Source organism: Anabrus simplex, chromosome 5, assembly GCF_040414725.1.
Source record: "Anabrus simplex isolate iqAnaSimp1 chromosome 5, ASM4041472v1, whole genome shotgun sequence".
In the NCBI taxonomy this organism is placed as follows: domain Eukaryota; kingdom Metazoa; phylum Arthropoda; class Insecta; order Orthoptera; family Tettigoniidae; genus Anabrus; species Anabrus simplex.
In genome coordinates, this window is record NC_090269.1 from 78,025,751 (window position 1) to 78,048,164 (window position 22,414).

General features: G+C 38.5%; 1 protein-coding gene across 7 annotated transcripts in view; it reads right to left on the bottom strand.

Moving 5' to 3' along the window:
* Positions 1-1,622: 1,622 nt before the first annotated feature.
* Positions 1,623-22,414, bottom strand: part of ftz-f1 (ftz transcription factor 1) — a 751,575-nt gene continuing 730,783 nt past the window's right edge. For all 7 annotated transcript variants that reach the window (XM_067146957.2, XM_067146959.2, XM_067146960.2 and 4 more), the window contains 4 exons: positions 9,804-10,062; positions 7,698-7,798; positions 6,844-7,036; positions 1,623-5,657 (listed from right to left, as the gene is read on the bottom strand). In XM_067146957.2, coding sequence (XP_067003058.1) covers positions 6,890-7,036; positions 7,698-7,798; positions 9,804-10,062 — 507 coding nt within the window. In that variant the 3' untranslated portion in view covers positions 1,623-5,657; positions 6,844-6,889. The remainder of the gene's footprint in view (positions 5,658-6,843; positions 7,037-7,697; positions 7,799-9,803; positions 10,063-22,414) is intronic.

Here is a 22,414-nt window from a genome sequence, read left to right on the forward strand (position 1 = left end):
TGCCAAAAGTTCGATGAAAAAAAAAGAAAAAAAAAAAAAAAAACAGGAAAATATGCCGTATTTATGGATATCTACAGGTGTGGCGGTAATGCGTTTTATTATCATAATGTTTAATTTTGTACGTTCGTTGTCTCTTTTTTTATTAACGTATACCCGGGCATGTTTTGTTTGGCGTCTCCGAAAATCGTTTAAAGTACGTGGGGACAACAGCTCTTTTTAGACACACCCCCAGTGGAGGGGAGTTACATGTACCGCTTTTACCGCATATCAACCTTCCTGCCATTCGTGAATCTGGCAGTACGGTACCGGGAATCGAAGTCAGACCCCGGAAAACAGCAACTTCTTGTGCTAACTATTACGCTGGCGGACATTATTAACTACAAAAAACAGACATATAGCATGACTGATGCATGCTCGCAATGTGCGGGTCGGACACGAAGCTAGGCCTATTCACCTATCTGTGCGACGTCATCAGAGCTGCAGTAGACCTACGCTAAAGAGGTGGACATTTCTTAACTACGAAACACAGATGTAACGCGTGGATTTGACGCGTTTTTCATTGCGTAGGTCGTACGGACGAAACTATTCACAAATTTGTGCAATGTCATCAGTGCTGCAATAAGACTTGTACCCGCTTCGAAGCGGAATCGTCATCGTTCTCTGACGAATTACGTCGGGGGTCTTATAGGCGAGATTTATTTTTTTCATTTTCTTCGTCTCGAAAAGCCAGGGGGGGGTCTAATACGCGAGGGGGTCTAATACACGAGTAAATACGGTACCTATTCTGACGTATGCAGCTGAGACTTGGGTAATGAGGCAGAGAGCCGCGAATAGAATACAGGCAAGTGAAGTGAAATTTCTGAGAAGCAGGATAGGAGTGACAAGATGGGATAAGATGAGAAATGGGAAGGTTCAAGATATAGCAAAAAAAAAAAAAAAAAAGAGAGCCACTACAGAATAGGATAAAGGCATCTAGACTTAGATGGTATGGACACATGAAGAGAATGACAGAGGAAAGGATACCGAGAAGAATGCACGAAATGGAGATAACAGGTAAACGCCCAAGAGGAAGACCAAGAGACATGTGGATAAAAGGAGTGGAAGAGTGTGTATAGAGAAGAGGAGAGGACTGGAAAAAGAGTGCTAGGGAGAAGTGATGGGAAGACAAGAGGAGATGGAGAGGCAGACCCAGCCAACAGCTGAAAACTGCAGATGATGAAGTTTGATGATAATGAAGTAAAGAAACCACTCAGATGGCAGCTTTTCTTTGACTTCCTTCACTAAAATCAGTACTACATGGCTCCCTTTCATCATTGACTAATGTTTCATATCCTTAGACCTTCACCAACAAATCCTCTACACAATGGTGAAAACCATATCAAATCTGTGTCTGAAGATTAGCCTGCACAAACACAAACATACACCTACTGCAGATTTATTTTTAATAATACGTATATATGCAGTAGATAGACACATTATTATACTACACTGTAATGTTTTATCACCAAAAGCTGCTACAATTAGATCAAGAATATGAAACGATTAGAAAATCCTACTTCATTGTTTACACACTGTACTACTGGATAAGGGTGTATAAAAATATAACACAAACAATATTTTGAAAATGTGTAGGGGTTTTATTCTACAGCTTGTTGCCTACCTCCATGGACACACTGTTCGTGGTAGGGGAACATTTGCCAAACAGGTAGTTTGTTTCTGGCTCTATGCCTCTACAATATTTTCAAAACTACTCCCAAAATAAAAATTTATGGTATGTATGCAAGATTCAAGTTGCGCTAGTTTTACTCTCGAGAATATTCAGGATTTCAGTTCTGAAATAAACCTGAAGATTCTACGTACAGTAAGACTATAGCCACTTGGAGACATCAATTTGTGAATGTCACAGTCTCAAAAATTCATGGTACTGGGCTCTGAAACAAACTACCTGTTGCTGAACAATACTCTTTATAAAGGTTAATAATATCCGTACAACGGATACAGCATATTTTTGTACAAACAATAGCAATTACAGACGGGTCCATATTAATATGTACATCAGGCATGGTGACTCGACAATGTGGGCAAAAGTATGAGGTAACAAAACTGTCTCCAACAAACAGGGAAAGGAACATTGGGGGACACATGAGAAGGAAGGAGGACGGGAGAACTGACTGCACCAATCAAGATCAAGTGCATCATATAACATGAAAGTAGGTGATCCAACAACTTACAAAGTGATTACAAATTGTTTCTCTGATCGAATATTAACCACTATATTAAAGCACTTGAAGTACACCACCTGAACGCCCACAACACTCTATTAAACTTTTGCTCTCATCTCTATCAACATCAACCGGGATCACATAAAATAAATTCTTCTGTACATTACAAAACAAGTTTAGGACGTCAGATGGCTTTATATGGACATAACTCTAGATACGAAAAAGCACTTTTATAAAATAATGGCTTTTATACCAACAATGATTTTTGCTTCTGTTAACGGCAAATAGAAAAAACAAAGTGTGAACGATGCGAGGGATGCCTGTGAGAACCAGATCCTTGCTTCTTAGATAGCTTCAACTAATGGTTTTTCTTTTTGGCAGTGAACACATAATGATATAACAGAAAGATGACAAATGGTTTTAAAATTTGTCCTCGATAAATAACAATAATAAAATATACATCTCACGAATGTGAACCATAAAGCCCATCTGCCAAGTATTATCACAAGAGCCAACCAGCCTCAAATAAATTCTTTACAAAGTCAAGAATAAACTAGTAGTGAACGTTCAATAGAGAGGATTAAATATACTCTAATACAAAGTAACAGAGTGGATAATCCACAAAAATAAACCTCAATATATCAACTATAGGCCCACATATAAAAATAATTCTTCTGCCCTGTTCAATAGGCACATTATATCATAAAAATACCATTCATGTTCAACTTCAACATTATAATATATTTCTTATTTACAGTATTTTCTTTTATACATAATTCCAAACCACAGGATACTCTGACAGATGGGCAGATGGGCCAACCACAAGATGGGAAACTTTTACAAACAACATACATTTTCATTGATGCTGCTAGCAAAGATTTAAGATACAGTATATAAGAATCAACAATGATTTGGCAGTATGACTATCTAGACAGTGTCAAGTTATTCAGGTGGGAAACAGGATTTGAAAAAATTATGTCTGTTAAAAGAACAACATTGCAAGATGAAGATACAGCATCCCTTGCAAGGATTGGTGGGCGAGGTAACTACCATACGCATCTGCCAAGATACCAGAGACAAGTGTTACCAACACGAAACTTGCACTTCACAAAAGTTCACAGTAACAATCTTATTTTTTTATATATTTTTAACAACTAGTATTTTACACGTCTTAACAAGCCTACAAATACACATTATAACATATTTTGACCACAGCAGCCTTGCTCTTCACTGTTAGAATAACACATTTCATACTATGAAAATCTACATAGAATCTTAATTAGTCCACCACCAGACCCTTCTTCAATGAAGAATTGTTAATTAAATAACGACAGTTTAGGTAAAATAACATTTTTGGGTACATTAGTCAAGAAATGAAATTTTACTCTCGTCCGCAACCAACCACTCAAGCAAAACTGATTTTAAGGGAGTCAAGTGGCACATCAAGCTCATATTAAAGTGGAATGTTTTAATAGTCTACTGCCAGTTCGCGGCCTAGTCATGCAACAAAATAAGCTAATGAGGAAATTGAACACAGCTAGGAAATAAAAACAAAAATACACAGATCAATATCACGGTCCAGTGCAATCATCGCCTTGCCTGCCGTTAACGAAACATGATGCCCAATTCTTCTCGTAGCGGTAAAACTATAATACAAATTGTCTGATGCCCTTATATCCCTTCCAGAATAAAGCACAGTATGCTTTACCTATCTGGAATGTGTGAATGCACAAAACATGTCATAAATAAAATAAAACAATCATGAGCAAGGATATTGTGGTCTAACTAAAGATGAAGAAGCATCAGATATTTTATCTGACAATGGTAATGAAAGAAATATTCCTCTAAAAATGCATAACTCAATGGATGGTGAGGTGCCCTTCTGGCTGGGAGCCAATGCACAGGGAGGAAAAGCTCAAACTACATATCCTGAGTGATTAGCTCTTTAACAAAGTGCCTCTGACTTTTTTTTTTGACTTTGTACTTTTTAAAGGCAAGTTTTATTAAAAAGTCAACAGGCATATTAAAATATGACATAAACCAGTTCTCACTGTGCTTATATGACAATAATAAAGCTAATTATTTGTCAAACCTTTAGATAAGATTAATTTTAAATACAAAATTAGAGGATAAAAGCATTTTTTTCTTGCCAATATCTTTTTACCTTTATGGAATTTATTCAAGGTATATATTATTGCACATTTTGCACAACAAACTTGCTATGCTTCTAAAATAGTAGCCGCTATATTTCTGTGGACCTGATTTATAATCGTTAACAGCTTTCCGGTAACTAGCATAATGCCCATGTTGAGTCACGACACCACTCTCCTCACTTCACTTCAACAAGTCTTGTGATGCCGCCAACTCACGTGCACTTTGTTCAACATCACAGATGGCAGCAGGAACACTGTCTTCTTACTTCCTTAAACTAATACTTTAAAATGTAGAATATTTTATTTTATATCTCAGTACTGGTAAAGACCAAATTGATTACATAAGTTTGTAGCTCTAAAAATACATCTACAGAATGAAGTAAAGATATCAGAGAGGAATAAACAAATAGTCTGATTGAAATCAACAGTTTTCTTAGGAAGAATGTAAACTTTGGAACATTAAAAATGCAATGAAAAATAAAGATCAAAAGAGTGCTACCCAAAAAACCATCCCATAATACTACAGTACATTCATGGAAATTACGTTCTTTCTGTTGTTATCGAGCCTCAGGTATTTTGAGAATTACCATAGATTTTATGGTAAAAAGAAGGAGAAAATCCAGAAGGACTTCTACAGATGCTCAAGAAATCAACTCAAAACTTTCAATGATTTCATGGATATGGAAGAGTTTGAAAAGTTCTTGTGAAGATGAAGAAGACAGGGGGGAAAAAAAGAAGAATCAAATTATACTACATTTCTTCCAAAGACCAACATGTTCCATATCTCATATATAATTTATTGAGATAAACATTGAAATAAAGGTCTTAATGAACAGTAGATCATAAACTAGAGTAGTAGGAAGAACACACAGAATAGGAATGTAAGCACAGATCAAACTTCCAGTACCTAGCAAGAGGTTTTTCAAGTAGGTACTTACAACTCAATAATAAAACATTTCCGTGCATGAGAGATATAAACAAATGTAATCACGTGTCTTCATAAGCTACACTGCTTCTGCTGCCACAAATAATTATCACTCGAGCTTCTATTACACATCATCACCATTCCACCTGTTTTGTTTCCACTGCCAGTCTTTGCCAAATTTCCTTGCTCCCGATGCAAGTCCTTCAGCTTAAAGTAGAGAAATATAACTAGGCTTTAAAAATGCTGTGATGATGGTCTGAGCAGGCAATCGGCAGAGGAGGAGAGGCGGCCTTCTCTGGACAGGTGGCTTGCTGGACGAACACTGACGATTGCCACACTTACATCTAATCAACAATCCTGGAAACAAAAATCACCACATTAAAATGAATAACAAGAGGAGAAGTTCAAATAAAAATTAAGATTTTTGGTTGTAAGTAATTATTCCAACCAGTTAGAAGCTGTTTCATAAACATCACCCATATTTTGCACAGCTCACAGAAAATAAGCTCAAATCACACATCCACTTTTGGCCCAGAAAAAAGGAAGATTGGTAGGGAAAAGAAGATTTGCTCGATTTGTTCTGGGTGATTTCTGACAAAAGAGTAGCATTACAAAAATGTTGCAAAGTTTGGGCTGAGAAGAATTAGTAGAAGAGCTGCTCGACTAAGTGGTGTGTTACATGTTATAAATCTCATGATTAATCTGTATTGAAAGTTGTAATGACTTAAAAACCAATGAAGGTATTTATTAATCCACCTATTCAATATTTTTTGTCCACTTATATGTGGTTACAAATACATACTAACACTTTCGGGACATGTTTCGCTCTTTTTAGGGCATCTTCAGCCGTAATACAATCTTTAAAATGTTACACATAATATTAAAAAAGAAATCGCTCAGATTGGCTCAGATATGATGGAGTTCATCAATGACATCAATAACCAATGTAGAAAACTATTTCAAAATGCCAGACTAACATTAAAATTATTAAATCTTTATAACAATTATCCATTCAATGTATTTAACGAATATTTAAGATTTATGCCTTGTGACACAGGACAACCTGCTTAAAACTCTTAACAATTTCACAAAGACTTCAACTTAACATGCAGAAACTATTAAAAGGGTTTTAGGCCATTTGTCTCGTTTCATAAGGCATTAACTCAGAAGACCACCATGTCTAGTATTTTGTCCAAAAAACCTCAATGTGTTAGAGAAAAGAATGTTTTGATTTCTTACAAGATGTGGATTATCTAATTAAACATTTAATTTCTGCACCTGACTCTAATATGGCACAATTTGCATGAACAAAACAAAATTTAAATTTTGTTAAGCACAATAATTGGAATTTTAACACATGGCAAATAAAGCTACCATAATCAAACTGGCAAGACAGGGCTTTACGAGGTATTAATGTGGATTACACCAAGTACAAAAACATTTTACATATCTCATTCCTCTGTTAATTGATCAAGTTATGTGATACTCCTCAAGTACTGAACGCCAAGCCACTTTCAACAATGGGGCAGCTGGTAACACTTACTGGTAGTGTGCTGGTAATTTGTTCCTAATGTGTGACACTACTGCTGCTATTTCCGCTTGGCATGTAACATCTCCATCAGCAGTGTCTGGGTAGGGGCGCCACCAGTACAGTGCTTGTGATATAGATGATCCTCCCCTCTACTGGCCATCTGATGAATTTCTGGCATCACCAACAAAAGTTTGGTGAATTTGTCCTAAAGAGTACAAAGAAAAACTACTTTTAGCAGGTCTGCTCTGAACTATAAACAAGAATTACGGAAAACAAAAGTAGAAGTTCAGTGATAAATTTAAACTACAAGATCATGTAACTTGGAGCTTTCATAGTAGAAAGTAATACATAAAAAACAATATAATTGGAATATGTTAGAAATACATTTATATTCTGTATGACTTAATTCTGCACTATACAAAAAATAATTGCTTAGTGAAGAATATTTCCCAGAGCCACCTGGCTCCTCTTAAGAGGTATGATTCAACTAACCAGGCTCCTTTCAAGAGCCCTTTACAAAAACTCTACCCTTACTAACCCTCAACTATGAGAGACTCTTCAAAAGCAATACAATTCAGATGAATTTCATTCATTTACAAATCAAGATTTGAATGGAGGATTACCATATCAATGGCAAGTCAAGCATGATACCATCTAGTATTCTCATCAAGTAATGAAATTAACATTATTAACTGGACTAGCAAATATTGTTGTTTCCAATAAAACTTCCTTCAATGAACAAAGTCATTGTTATAAGCAAGGGTTCATTGACTTAAGAAATGATACAAAGACCTATATTATTTTCACCACTTCTGCAATGATTAACTGCTACAGCAGAGCTGCAGCAGAAATACAGTATTACCTACCTGGATGTGTGGATAGCAATTAACAGTGTACTCGTGTAGTGCTTGCTGAACCTGCTCGTAGCCCTCCAGCACATGTTTCCTATTCATTATCCCCCGTACATCTGTTAACAAACAAATGAAATGCTGGTTAATAAAAAGAAACATACTGCCTATATTAATATTTCAAAATTGATAAAAGTAAGTTCTTATAAAATAGTGTAGTGAACTGGAGCACACAAGCAAAAATATTGTACATATGGCTACATGTTCTTCATAATATTATAAACTGAAGGATTGAAATTCCTAGTTTTCAATATTTACTTTCTACCTCAAGTAATATAGCTTTCAGACAAGGATGAAATGAATCTGTATGTTATAAACAGAAAAGAGAGGAATTTGATTTCAATTTGACTTGGAAAAAGTACAAGAATCTAACATTTAGAGAATAACATCCATTGGCATTGCAAATAAATAATTTCCCTCTTCCAATACAAGGGATTATTTTCTTAATTTCCTTATGATGATTGATTTAGGTATGTTATCAGTACTCATGCACACACTTGGTGCCTGTAAGATATATACTATTAAGGACATGCTATTTGGATGTAAATTTATGACTAACTTTTCCAAGATTTACTGAAGAACTTTATCCCTGCACTTACTGAAAACTCAGTGTGCTTCCTTCAGTAATGGGAACTCCTTGCATTGTATAATAATTAATTCCCTTATAAATCCTTTATGTGGGGGACCATCATTACCTCCATTTCATCCACTGTAAGTTCTTTATAGTTACTGAATTCGAGTTCAAATTCTACGTTCTCGGTGCAATCTTAATTGATACAAGGAAAAGGAATCCTTCGATATAAAACTTAGATATTTTAAAAAATATGAAAAAGTAATACTTAGTAATACTCGCATACGTAAGAACAGACAACTTTGCTGCACAGTTTCCAGTGTCAGAAAGGGGGTAGGCAACATGTTAAAAGAAATTCCCAAACTAAAGCTTAAAAAGAGTGTAGTTTTTCGTACTGGTATTTAATTTTAGAGCACGTCAACTAGTAACTAGTTCTGACATTAGAAGCTGCAACGCCAGGCTCAAATGTAAAGAAATTGAGGCGGTTTTTTACTGTCAAGCGTGAGTCCGCAACAACTCACGCATGCATCAGCAGTGCATCAGTTTATTGGTAATGGTTTGACTTTCTTGAACAATCATGTCCTGCCACTAGATGGCAGGTAGGCATGCTCGTTCGGGCCACAGGTGTTTTTTGTTGTACTGAGAATGGGGGAGGGGGGCGGAAGTAACGTTGCCTCGAGGGCAGGGGAAATAAGAGGAGACGGCAAGTATGTCGGCCGTCTCGTCTGCCCAAGGACAACCGGAATCACAGCCAGTCAGCAGCCCACGATCAGACACTTTCCACTCCTCTCGACTATAAAAAAAGAAAAGGGTTTATTTTAAGCCTTGGAGACTGTACTTCGAAAGGGAAAGTCCTTACGAGTCCCTCAGCTGACCTGAATTCTCAGTTTAATGCGATAAGTGCAACGTATCCTTCAATTCTGAAGAATAATCACACCTTCTGCCGACAGGACTACAAGTTGTTTCCAGGGCTAATAATCTTAACAGTTTTGCCTCTAAAACAATTATCATCATAATCAATTGTTATCAGTCTACAACAGTCGTTCATTTCGACTGTAGCAACTGAAAAGATGCTCATGACGGGCGAACGTCTCCAACCCTTTGCTTATGCAATAGCTGCCGTTATTCCGACATTGTGGCCGGTACCTGACACTTTTCCCCTTAAATTGTTTGTTGGATGTCTTTTCTGGACGTTGAGTTTCAGAGCGACTTTTTATCTCGATGCGAGTTCTGTTTTTCGATCATGTACAGAAGCTGGAAAATTCCTCATATCCCTTCCAAATTTTGAGTGGTAAAACAAATATTACACTCCGTTTCGAAACTACCGGTGAAGATGCAAGAAAAGTATAAAAGAAATATCAGTTCTAAGGCACAGATACGGTGCTCACGGAAAGGTTATAGAACCAATAAGATATGGAAAGGATATTCGACGGAAAATAAAGGTAAATATTTCACTCAATTAATGCATTATAGAAAAATGCCGGCACACTCACCAGGGTTTAGAAGCAGTAAAAATTTGACGCATATGTAATCGCTAACGTCAAACTTTAGGTCTTGTAGCTTGGCCATCACGTCGTTAAAATGGTCAGCCAGCGAAGGGACACCCAGTAGACCAAGGCAGAGTAGGTCGAACTTTTGACCGTTAGGCAGTGTGGTCTCGTCGGGCAGGTTGTTGTGCATTCGCTGATGCATATGGTCCAGTACCAGCATGTCCGACCACGAGTGTTGGAGCAGCTTCATCTGGTCATCCACCTGTTGAAAAACACCTCAAGTTGTATTATAATTATAACATACATTTTTTTAAACAATCGGGATAGGATACAGCGGAACTCTACAATACTCATTTACAAAGAATTTTCAAAACATAAAACAAAGAATATAAACATTTGGATATTTTTTTACGATTTTGATAGCTATCCTCTCAAGACTGATAGCAATCTTCTTAGTAATGTAGTACGGTCGAAAACTTAAATCGTGCCAACTAAAGAAGGGAATAAAAACATCCATCTTTCTACAGTAACTGTGTATATATATACAGGAAAGTTCATATGCAAGGTGTAAACTTTTACTCATTTTTTGGGCCTGTAACTAACATGAAATTCCTCGTAATCACCTAAATGTTGAAGCTTCACTGTTCAAAATCTCTTTCCTATGATTTAGCTAAGATATTTCTTACGTTCCGCTCATTATCGCCAATAAGTTTCCAAGAAATTCAGTATGCTGAAAATTTTACCGCAAAAACGCTATTTCTTCAAACAATTCGTGACCTGGGATTCCTACGCTTAGAAAATAACTAACACGCGGTACTACAGCTTAAAAATGAAATGGCGTATGGCTTTTAGTGCCGGGAGTGTCCGAGGACAAGTTCGGCTCGCTAGGCGCAGGTCTTTTGATTTGACACCCGTAGGCGACCTGCGCGTCGTGATGAGGATGATATGATAATGAAGAAGACACATACACCCAGTCCCCGTGCCAGCGAAATTAAGGTTAAAATTCCTGACCCTGTCGGGAATCGAACCCGGGACCCCTGTGACCAAAGGCCAGCACGCTAACCATTTAGCCATGGAGCCGGACACTACAGCTTAGAAACTTCCAAAATCAGAAATTCCTTTTATGTACATGATTAATCACATGCATAATTTTAATACTCAGGTATTCGATCGTGACCGAGATGGGTTGATAAATGATGAGAAAGGCCATAGCTCGTCATATGTCAGTACGTAAGAACGGCTTGGTATCATTCAACATCCACACGAAAAATTATCTCCCTTTGCTTTCTAATTCTACTCGAGCTTTCGTTTAGTTTACAAGGAGGGTTGATCGCAATAGCCGACTACCACGACATAATTAATAAAAATAATAATAGACTAATAATAATAATAGACTAATAATAATAATAATAATAATAATAATAATAATAATAATAATGGGCGTTAACATATTCGGCAAATTAGCATGTATTATGTAAACTTGAACAAAGTTGAAATATTAATATATTTCAAATCACGTTTTCATGTATCTATTTCTCAACTTTTTCGTAGGTATCATAAGCGATTGATTGCAATCACTAGACTGCGTGACAAAAGTTTGGATTCAATTCCAAACCCTTCCGCAGTGTTCATATGGAGTGACGGCATATGACTCTCTCGTCCGCCGGATGGCGACGTTAAGCAGATCCCTTGGAGTTATTCGACAGGAGTAAGCCAACACCTCCTCCTCATCACCATCATCTCACACCCAAGCGCGCAGGTCCCCCATGGGCGTCAAATAAAAAGACCTGCTCCAGGCGAGCTGAACATGTCCTCGCACACTCCCAGCAATAAAAGCCATACGATGAACATCCACTGTTTCCAATCATTCGACCGGGTCAGGAATGGAATGAATGAATGAATGAATGAATGAATGAATGAATGAATGAATGAATGAATGAAGAAGCTCCCATCTAGCGGCGAGGATAGGAATTGTGCCGGCTGCCGAAGCTGTCGCACACCTCTGGGGCAATGATAAATGAATGGCAGATGAAATGAAATGATATTGGAGAGTGTTGCTGGAATGAAAGATGACAGAGAAAACCGGAGTACCCGGAGAAAAACCTGTCCCACCTCCGCTTTGTCCAGCACAAATCTCACATGGAGTGACTGGGATTTGAACCACGGAACTCCGCAGTGAGAGGCCGGCGGGCTGCCGTCTGAGCCACGGAGGCTTAAAAAGGCCATGTGATAAAGAAGTTAATGAATTAATTCCAATTATGTTACACTAATCATAACCTTTAATTTGCATGTATTTTTTTAAATCGTTCATGATTGTTCTTTTTGTCCTCTTCTTTCGTTATCATTGTAATGATACGGTTTCTTGTAATATTCTGTTTTCACGCAGTTGGTATTTTTTGTTATGTAATATATAAAGCAGTAACAAAAAGTTAAAACCCCGTTGAAGAAATAGAATGAAATGTCGTTAACATCTTAACACGCATGCAACCAGAACTTTGCTCCTTTCCTTTTTGCAAGAAGTGCTCTTCCGTATGAGTCTGACGCATCCTATACGTCACTCACGCACTTTCACGCACCCTTCACTACATTCCTTCGCCGATGCAGGAAGAACCTTGAGCCCAAGGTTAGGGTGGGACGACTGTGCGCACCGCCGCGCCACTGTCCGGGTCAATCACTCCCGCCCGTTGCTCCGCGCTTAGCCATTAACACAGCCTCGAACGATGAGAATCTGATAAAACCCAGTCGATGTTGTAACTGCCTCGAAGTTTTATTTCCCATCAGGCTTTCAAATTATTCAGTATTTATATCAAATCTGTTAAGGTTTATATGACGAAGGCAAACTCATTTCATTCTGTTCAAAGCTCCGTTAGGACAGAATCTTGTTTCGGTCTCTGGACAAAATACAATGATCTTCTCAAAGCATAAGAAAGTACACTTGAAATGTCCCATGCCTAATAAACGTAAGGTATAAGTCACAATTAAAACACCATTTGAATTAATTATTATTATTCATTTATTGTTAAGACATGGGCTTGTCATATTCTCATTTCCTTCATTTTCCAAAATATCGTTGATAAAAGGTATGAATAATATCGGTGATAATTTGCACCCCTGCTTTTTGAATACATCTCTCCCACTGCTAAGTCTTCTTTCACTTTAATCGTGCATTTAACCTCTGAATACAATTCTTTTATGGCATTAATCATTTTGATCGACACTCCTCTATTTTTAGCCAGCTTAGCAACGACCGCCCCTCTGCCTACAGAGTCAAAAGCGTTCTCTAAATCTATTGCTGTAATATATAATTTACCCCTTATCTTTTTAGTATTTATCTGTTATTGTTTTGATGATAAATATGTTGGAGTTCTCATTTTCAATTGTAATGTCGAAGATTCGAACAACCGCCCTTGATCAGAAGTTAGATACAATGCCACTCAGGTATCATATACGTTCCAGGAAACCTAAGGATTACTCATCCTGATAATGAAATAACAAAGGGGTCAATCCAGTCCCTTAGAAGGCTGATGGTGATCTGTACTCAATAGACAAGTCTTGGAAACCTACTACTCCACCAGCCTTGCCAAAATTACAATCACACAATAAAATCAATAAAAAGTCATACAATTTCACAGAAGACTCCAGTGAATTTGCTCAGTATAAGATAGCAATTTTAAGATATTTTAAATTTCATTCTTCGACCTTTTTTGTCATTCCTTAAGGAGTTAAAAAAAACGAAGTTCGATGATAATCGTGTGCAGACACTTCACATACTGTATAAGTTACACACTGTCACCACCCGTATATTTTATTGGCTTAAAAGTAACGGATCTCAACCTGTTACCATTAGAATATACGGCAACAACAATGAAAATAAGGCCGAGTGGCTCAGACGGTAGAGTGCTGGGTTTCTGAGCCCACGTTGGTGGGTTCAATTCCGGCTTAGTCTGGTAGTATTTGACGGTGCTCAAATACGGCAGCATCGTGTCGTATATTTGCCTGCACTTAAAATAACTTCTACAGGAAAAAATTCCAGAATTTCCCTCATCTCTTGCTTCTTGCTTATTGTTTAAAGGGGCCTAACATCGAAGGCCATCGGCCCCATTCCCTCATCTCAGAAAATCGTCAAAAGTATTTAGCCATCTCAAGGTCTGCCTTGTTTTATATGCGATGATTCCTGACTGCTTTGCCCAATAAAGGCCACAAATTCTCAATCAGATTTAGATCGGATGTGTGGGGTGGGATCAAAAGCTTCTCTGGAGTGTTACGAATTAACCACAGCGTCGTTACCCATTCAGTGGGTTGCTCTTTTGTTGGAAGTAGTAAGAGTCACTAACAGTCACTAATAGGAAGTAGTAAGAGTCACTAACAGTCACTAATACCTAATTTCTCTGCGCTGTGTGGCAGATTATTTTGCAACACCTCTATATCCTTTTTGGCATACCTGGTTCTATCAAGGAAGGCCAAGTTTTCCATCCCACATGACGCCAGACTGACGTGCTTGCCACTATGAAGTTCATTTCTTCTTTTCACAATTTTTGGTTGGGTTTCCACCACACGAACGTTTGTCCACCATTGCCGAATAGATTATACTTGCTCTCATCAGAAAACATGACTTGGTTCCAAAAATTCCATCGGCTTTTCTTTGTAGGCTTTGTCAAACTGCAGGCGTTTCTTCCTAATAATCTCGCTTGTGTAGGACTTGTTCCTTGGAGTTCGACCGCGGAATATAGTCCATTTTGGATGTTTGGACACTAATGTGTTTGCCCGATGCTATAGCAACGTCAGTAGCTATGAAAGCTGCACTCCGGAATGGTTACCCGAAGGCGCAGTGGATTATTTGACGCCTCTTTCTCCAAGTCAAAACCTTTGAACCACCTGTTCATGGTTTATTATCTGTAGATCTGGTCTCATTGTATTTGGTGATCGCACAACGTATTGTAGAAAAATGTTAAGAGACATCCTGTCCAAACTGATGATAGCTCTTACCTTACTAACGTCCGGCTCCATGACTAAATGGTTAGCGTGCTGGTCTTTGGTCACAGGGGTTCCAGGTTCGATTCCCGGCAAGCCATTTCATTTTACATTACTAACGTAGAAAATCTATCCTGCTCCGCACTGACTGCAGTTAAGTTGTGTTTACGGACCCATGTTACTAACCAAGCGCTGTTTTGTTAACCATTCCCTAAGGTACTAATTTGTCTCGCTGGATTGAGGATTAACCAATGGAAGTTGAAACTATCCATTACGAGTATTCCTGTGCAAATACTTTTTTTTTTCTTTTTTGATCTCCCCACTTGGTTTGCAAAACGTATAAGTTAATCAACAGATTTCTTATCATTTGGTACGGAGAACAGTAGTCTAAACTTCTAAACTTTCAGTCTTTAACCATAGCATATCCCGAAGACAAGGCGCTGTGCAAATATATATTACTCCCAAGACACCGTTAATGGGCATGACTATGTACAACGAAGTATATCCATGTGGCAATACATGGATGGCAAAAATCACTAGCACTATACAGCATATTACCAATTCTTTAATAAATATCTGAGAAGAACTATATTCCTTTCGAACCTATTGATTTCTGCGGTGACATGTGATAGTGTCTTTTGAGCAGAGCGAGAGAGAGAATTACAGGTGGCCTTGGGGGGGAAGTGTGTCAAAGCCAGCAGGCCATGCTGCTGCAGCCAACACATGAAGTGACGTCACAAATGTTCCGCATCATTCGCTACTCAGTAGCAACGAAGCAGCTATCCTGCTTGTTTGTAGCGCGTTGTGCAACCATTCAATAGGCAGCACCAGGACTTCGTTCCAAGAGAGCTTAATACTGATATTTGATAAATATGAATTGTCTCAGATCATAGAATAGATATTCATAGATATTCATGATCAATGTGTATAATGAAAAGAATAATTTCACTGCTACTGATGTAATTTTTCTAATAGGCCCATATTTTTAATTTTTTCTAGTAGTTTATATGTTGCATTAGCACAATGCAGTTTTCGGCGACGCAAGAATGGGAAATGGCTACGATTGGGAAAATAGCTGTGACTTTAATTACGGAAGAGCCCCGGTATTTGCCAGGTGTGAAAATGGGAAACCACACAAAACCGCCTTAAGGGCGCCGACAGTGGGATTCGAACCAACCATCTGACGAATGCAAGCTCGCATCTATACACGACCCAAACCGCGTGGCAAACTCGCTCAGTCACTGATGGAAATATATGTTGGAAATAATCACTAGAAAATGCCTTCCTTCTTTCTGAAGTGTATTCACAGAAGAATTGTCACGTTCGTGAACTGTAATAAAAGACCTCGTAAATATAATACTAATGTGATTATTATTATTATTTTTTACAATTTGCTTTACGTCGTACCGACACAGATGGTCTTATGGCGACGATGGGATAGGAAAGAGTTAGGAGTGGGAAGGAAGCGGCCGTGGCCTTAATTAAGTTACAGCCTGGTGTGAAAATGGGAAACCATGGAAAACCATCCTCAGGGCTGCCGATAGTGGGGTTCGAACCCACTATATTCCTAACCGCACAGCCAAATCGCCCGGTAATTATTGTAATTAGCCAGCCCTACAGTGTAGAGGTAGCGAACTTCTATCTTATTCCAAGGCACTGGGTTCGTTTTCCGGCCAGTTCAAGGATTTTAATTCTGGACTGAGGAGTAGAACGGGGTTCTCTCGATAGATTTTCTCAAGCGCTTAGTAACAGGAAGAAAGCGCACAGCGCTAAGATAACGCTACTGACTACATAGACGAACACTGGGTGGCATGGTAACAATGGTGGCGGGAACTTGATGACGTTAAATCCAGATAGACCCCCAACTCAAAAATATATCCATCATAAGAAGAGAAATACGGGAAGAGTTCTACTCTTCAAACGAAATAATAGACAAAGGATGGGCGGCACCCAACCAAAAATCAAAAACTCCGACATGTACTAATCCGGTTGGTAGCGTACTGTTACCACCACAACATATGCACAAAGAGTAAGATTATGCCAACAAAGAAATGTATCTTCATAGAAAGGGGACTCCACCATGAGATAAGATTAGGTTCAAAGCACAAAGGGGTTGGCGTAAACTGTTTGGCCTTTGCTGATGACATAGCAATTCTTTCTGAAAGTATAATAAAGACTGCCGTAAAGCAGATCAACCTTGTCAAAGAAATAGAAAAGTTGGACTTCAGATATCTTTTGAGAAGACTAAATTCATATCAAGTATTAGGGATTCACCCACAGCGCTAAAAACAGATTACGGGAAAATCAACAAGGTTAATAAATTTAAATACCTAGGTGAAATAATTCAGGTTAATGGACTCGGTAAGGAAGCAAACCGATCAAGAGCAAGAAAACTGGAACTAGCATACCAACTCACTCAAGATACCTACAATAAGAAGAATCTCTCAAGGAAAACTAAAATCAAACACTACAACACAGTAATCAAACCAGAGAGTCTGTATGCCACAGAATGCATGTTCTCTACGAAAACTGGTGAAATAAAGAGATAGAGAAAAAATAAAGGAAAATATTGAGGAAAATTTGGGGACCATTGAAAACGAAGGAAGGAGAGTTTGGAAATAGGAGGAGTAAATATCTATACAAGGATGAAGAAAATGAAAGGCTGTTAGACACAGTCAGAAAGAGGAGAATTACATTTTTTTGGTCACATAATGAGGATGGATAAAAGTAGATTGACAAAACGAGTGTTTAACCATGTTTACATGAGCAAGAATGGCAACCAGTGGATCCAAGGAGTACAAAAAGATATGACAGAGACTGGAATAACAGACGATATTATACAAGACAGGACAACTTTCAGAAGATTGATACAAAATTTCAAGGGTTTCCAGGAGAAGGAAAAGAGGAAAGGTAATAACAACATCTGGACACAAAAGAGGAGGAAACAGCAAAGTGAAAGGATGAACTATTGGAAGTCAAGAAAAGAAGGATAAAGATGAATGCACAGGGTTACTTTCCGTGGTCCTTAGATGGCCAAAATCAAAGAAAGAAGAAGAAATGTGAAATATTAGTGTCAAAAACCAGTTTAATAGTACCTTCGTGCGCAATTATATTATTATTATTATTATTATTATTATTATTATTATTATTATTATTATTATTATTATTATTATGAGATGGCATATACAGAGAGCTCCTCCAGGAAATCGAGCCTTTGGGTAAGCCTTTGTGTGGCTCTCAGAAGAGCCTTTGAAAGTGTACGCGTATAGCTTCATCCGGCCGGTCAAGAGACAGGTCCGAATAACCAATACTGCAGGGCCTTTATGAGCAGATGATAGCACCTCCTTTGCGCCTGCAGTGACTGTTCTTTAGCACCACCACCCAGGAGACACGTGTAGCTTGAGGAATACCACGGACGCGAATAATCATTCAGTGGCTGCAACGACTAGACATCTTACTTTAGTTCTCATTTTTCTTTTGTTAACTTATGTATTTACTAACATTTTACATAATTTTGTATTTTTTTACCTTTCTATCTATTTTTCTGTATTGTACATCTATCTCTCAATTTCTACTTTATGTTTTACCTTGACTTTTTATATTTATTTTATTTTGTAAATTATTTGATGCTTTCACATGTTACTCAATTTGTGCACGGCTTAACTTGTACCATAAGCTACAACTATTATTATTATTATTATTATTATTTATGCTTCTCTAATAAAAGCACCAATGTTTAATAACCATTTCAAAAAAGGACTGGCGAACATGATGAATAAAATATATGCTAGAAAAATAGATATTCCAAGGTTGGAAATGCATTCACTTGACACATTTTTTTGTTTAAGTTCCATATTAGGGACATGCGAGTCTGTATAGAATTGAGTGTGTGTATACGAAGCAATACCAGACAATGCTCGCGACCCGAGATTTGTACACACGTCTCACAATTTAAGAGCGATTCGGGAATAGTTGAGTAACCAGTCAGTAGAATCATGAGAATAGCAGACTGCGGCTTTGTTTTTGTTTTTCTCTCCACAAAGTGGATGTTTCTCAATTTGCCACTGTGTGCAACTGCCAGGAGATTCGGCTCCATCATGGTGGTGAAGACGATTTCCTGCTGGCAACTCCAAAGGCTGTGCTGTGGATTGAGTGACTCGACATTTAGTTGTGAAGCACATGTAACCCTGCTTAGTTCATTGTTTCTCAATTTTAAGTATGTATATATTTGTTTGCATTTGTTTTTGTTATTGTTAAAAAGTGTGTACAGTATCAGCCATACGCTAAACAGTCCTCAGTTTCAACTCCAATTATCATTAACGTATGTTCAAAAATCAATGATATAGGCTACCTCACATAGAATAATGAAAGATGGGTGAGCAGCATTGGGCCCTGCAGAAGTAATGCCAATTAGGAATTAAGATATGTGTTTAGTACTGCAGCAATTTCCCCGTCGTAAGAGACATATCGAGTGAGTGCAGGCAGGTCCCAGGCTGTATTGATCCTGCACCACTGACCCATTTCTCCAAAGCCACGCTACTCGCACTACTGCCTGGGCTCGGAATATTTTAACACTCTATGGTCATGAATTTAACAACTTATATTCGATGTACTGGAGTCTCGCGTCAAACGATATGTGATGTAATCTCGCTAGACTGGTTACAAGGACGTACTCTGGACATCACTACCCTCATTAAAGATGATCGCGTGACAATTTCAGAGCTGAGAGGGGAACACGCTTGAGTGCCGAGCGCGCTCGACTTGATTACAGCAAGAGTTGTAGATGGAAAATGTGAAAGTTTCGGCCTTGATGGCGGGAAACATAAATACATTACTCCCCTCCCCAGTCCCCTCGCTCCAGCGGCCCCGCCTATTAAATCACGCTTATTAACTATATATATACACACACACATATACAAGTAACAATAGGACTCATTCCCGTGTGAGAATCTATAGGGGGGAAAAACATTTTTTCCGTAAGCTTGCTCAACGTATAAAAGATAGATTTTAAAGCACAGCACGTCTAATAAAGTAAAAATGCGCAAGAATTTATTGCCGGGTCATATTTTTAAGACTGTCTTCCCGAAGTCTATTTGACGTACCCACTTTCACTTTTACAGAAAGGGAACAATAGGAGGGCTGAAGGACAGGTGTGCGGGATATAGGTCACTGGGCTCTATGGCGAACCGCAGTAAGTAAACAAACAAAGACTAGCCTCCTTCCACGCAGGTCGTCTGGATTATTTACAGCCGCAACATTCGTAAACACCGGACAGAGCGAAAGAAATATAGTTTCGTCACGTGTTCACGGTGGATAAAGTGAAGCTACATAAACGCGTCCCCACAAACACCAAATATACTCGTCAATGGCTCAATGGTTCAATGGTGACACAAAGAGGGCTGGGAAACAAGGAAACTACTCTCCTCACAGAATTCAACTTGAATAGGGGTAACTTTCGATTTCTTCCTAAGATACGCACAGGAATGATATGTCCAAACAGGACTCCAAAAAACTATCTCATATCAACATATTACTGTCTGTTTGTTTTTGTTTGTTTGTTAGGTCATCAGCCCGAAATTTGGTTGGATCCTCAGATAGCACCTCTAAAGGTTATCCGGTTATAGGGAAACTGCAAAAAACCGATTGCGCTACCAAACTGACGCATACTAGGCAAGATGACGAGTGACTGTGACAGAAAGAGCTATTGCAGTACGAGAGACCCTATGGGTAACACTAACAGTATAACATTCAGACACACTAGTTGTGCTCCGAATGACATACCTCAGCAGCGTCCATACAGTGGCAGCCATAGGATTGAAACTAAAGTGTAAGCTGCATTTTGCTCTGGCCTTTGCCAAGAGACAGAAGAAAACATATTTCATCCATAGGAAACAGCAACAAGCGGGTCAAAATAATATGTATTATATACCATTACGTCACCACATTTTATGAACCCTTAGTCATTAAGATAGTCGAAGTAGGACTTGAAATCAAATCTATACACGGTTTACGTTTATGCTCGAATTTCAAAACCGTACATTTACAATCAATACATTAGCTATTACTGATCGATTATCTTTTGTTACTTATTGCTTCTTGTAAAGGGCTTAGAACATTGTAGTCAACGGCCCAGTGGGCAGAGAGAGAGAGAGAGAGAGAGAGAGAGCGTGTAAAGTTGAAGTCACTTTTCTGTGTAAATCAATGGAGCCAAGTTTGGGAAGGAAGCAGTAGCAGCCCATATTTTAGATAATATATCCCGTTATTCGCAAGGAGTCTGAAGTGAGGAAACCACGAAGTTGGATTTTAATCCACTACTAATTTCAACTGTCGTGAGTAACACCCAGATCAAGTCCCTCAAGCAAGCCTTAAATTTGTGCTGGAACTGGGAATCGAACCCGGGTTAATTGAGCGGGAAACTAGTATGTTAACGGTAGTGGACGATTGAGTTGATATACTTCTATGGATAATATTTAAATTAAAACAGTGCCATGGAAGTGATGCGAATTTTTTTAAAAAAAAGTTTGTAACCTTTACTTTGTGAAAAATGTAGCTCTTATTTATGCCATCTATCAAATAAGAAATTCGAAATACGACTTTAAATAATTTCCATGATAATGTGAATCTACTTAGTAAAACATGAGCATTCCGCTATAAATCGTGAAGCGTTATCAGGCGCTGGCGATGTGCTTGAGCGGGAAACAGTGAGTACAAAAGCCCGGCCGACAGATGGCACAAGCATCCTGCACGACAAAGTACTTGTCGCAATTGCGCCGTAATTCGCGGTAACTGTCTGCTGTGCTCGGCTATAAATACCCAGTAGCAACAGACAACTGGCCCATCTTTGCTGTTGTCTCTCAAAAAATGGGTCCGATATTATTCACCTGAAGGAAAGTACCCAAACCAAGTCGTAAGTTCCTTTACTGAGTGTCAATGTTCAGAATAAAAACCATTCTGGCCGTTCAACGAGTAGTATGTGTTACAACGAACAGTTCTAGAACTTTTCCCTCTAAATGAGACATCAAATTACGCAGCGTATGACTGCATGTTGTTCTGTGTAAATAGCATTCGTCGCAAAATGCTTTTGGGAAGGTTGGTGTGGATGGCAGCTAAAAGGGAGTAACTAAAATATCCAATAAGTAGAATGTAATATTATAATATTGTTTTTGGTATTAAAATGATTCCTCATCCCACATGATCGGCGAATCTTACTTCAATGAAAAGGACAATTAATTGGAATAGTAATATGAACATACTAATTATTTAAAGCAGTTAGTTACGGCTTGCAATGGTCCTGGGTCCGCTATTTGCTGCAGATAAAGGGAAGGAAGGAGGGGAGCAGCGCGTGCTGGGTCTGGAAGTGGGTCATTGCCAGTGGGTCGGGCTCGGGCTCGCGAAACCGAAAGTGCCGGCCGCAAACGGCTTACCAAACTCGTCGTTCTGGTTTCTGCACTACAGCGGCGCCGCCAATGGAACTTCCAGTAAAGAATAACGGAATGCCAACACAGGTGCACTAGCCTATCTTCAACGCTGTCAATACGGTGCGGATCACATTTCCTTTCGGCTCACAGCAAATGTGATTACAATAAATTCGTCCGTTTATAAGTGCCTTAATTTCAATCGCTAGTTCGCACTTATGAAAGGAA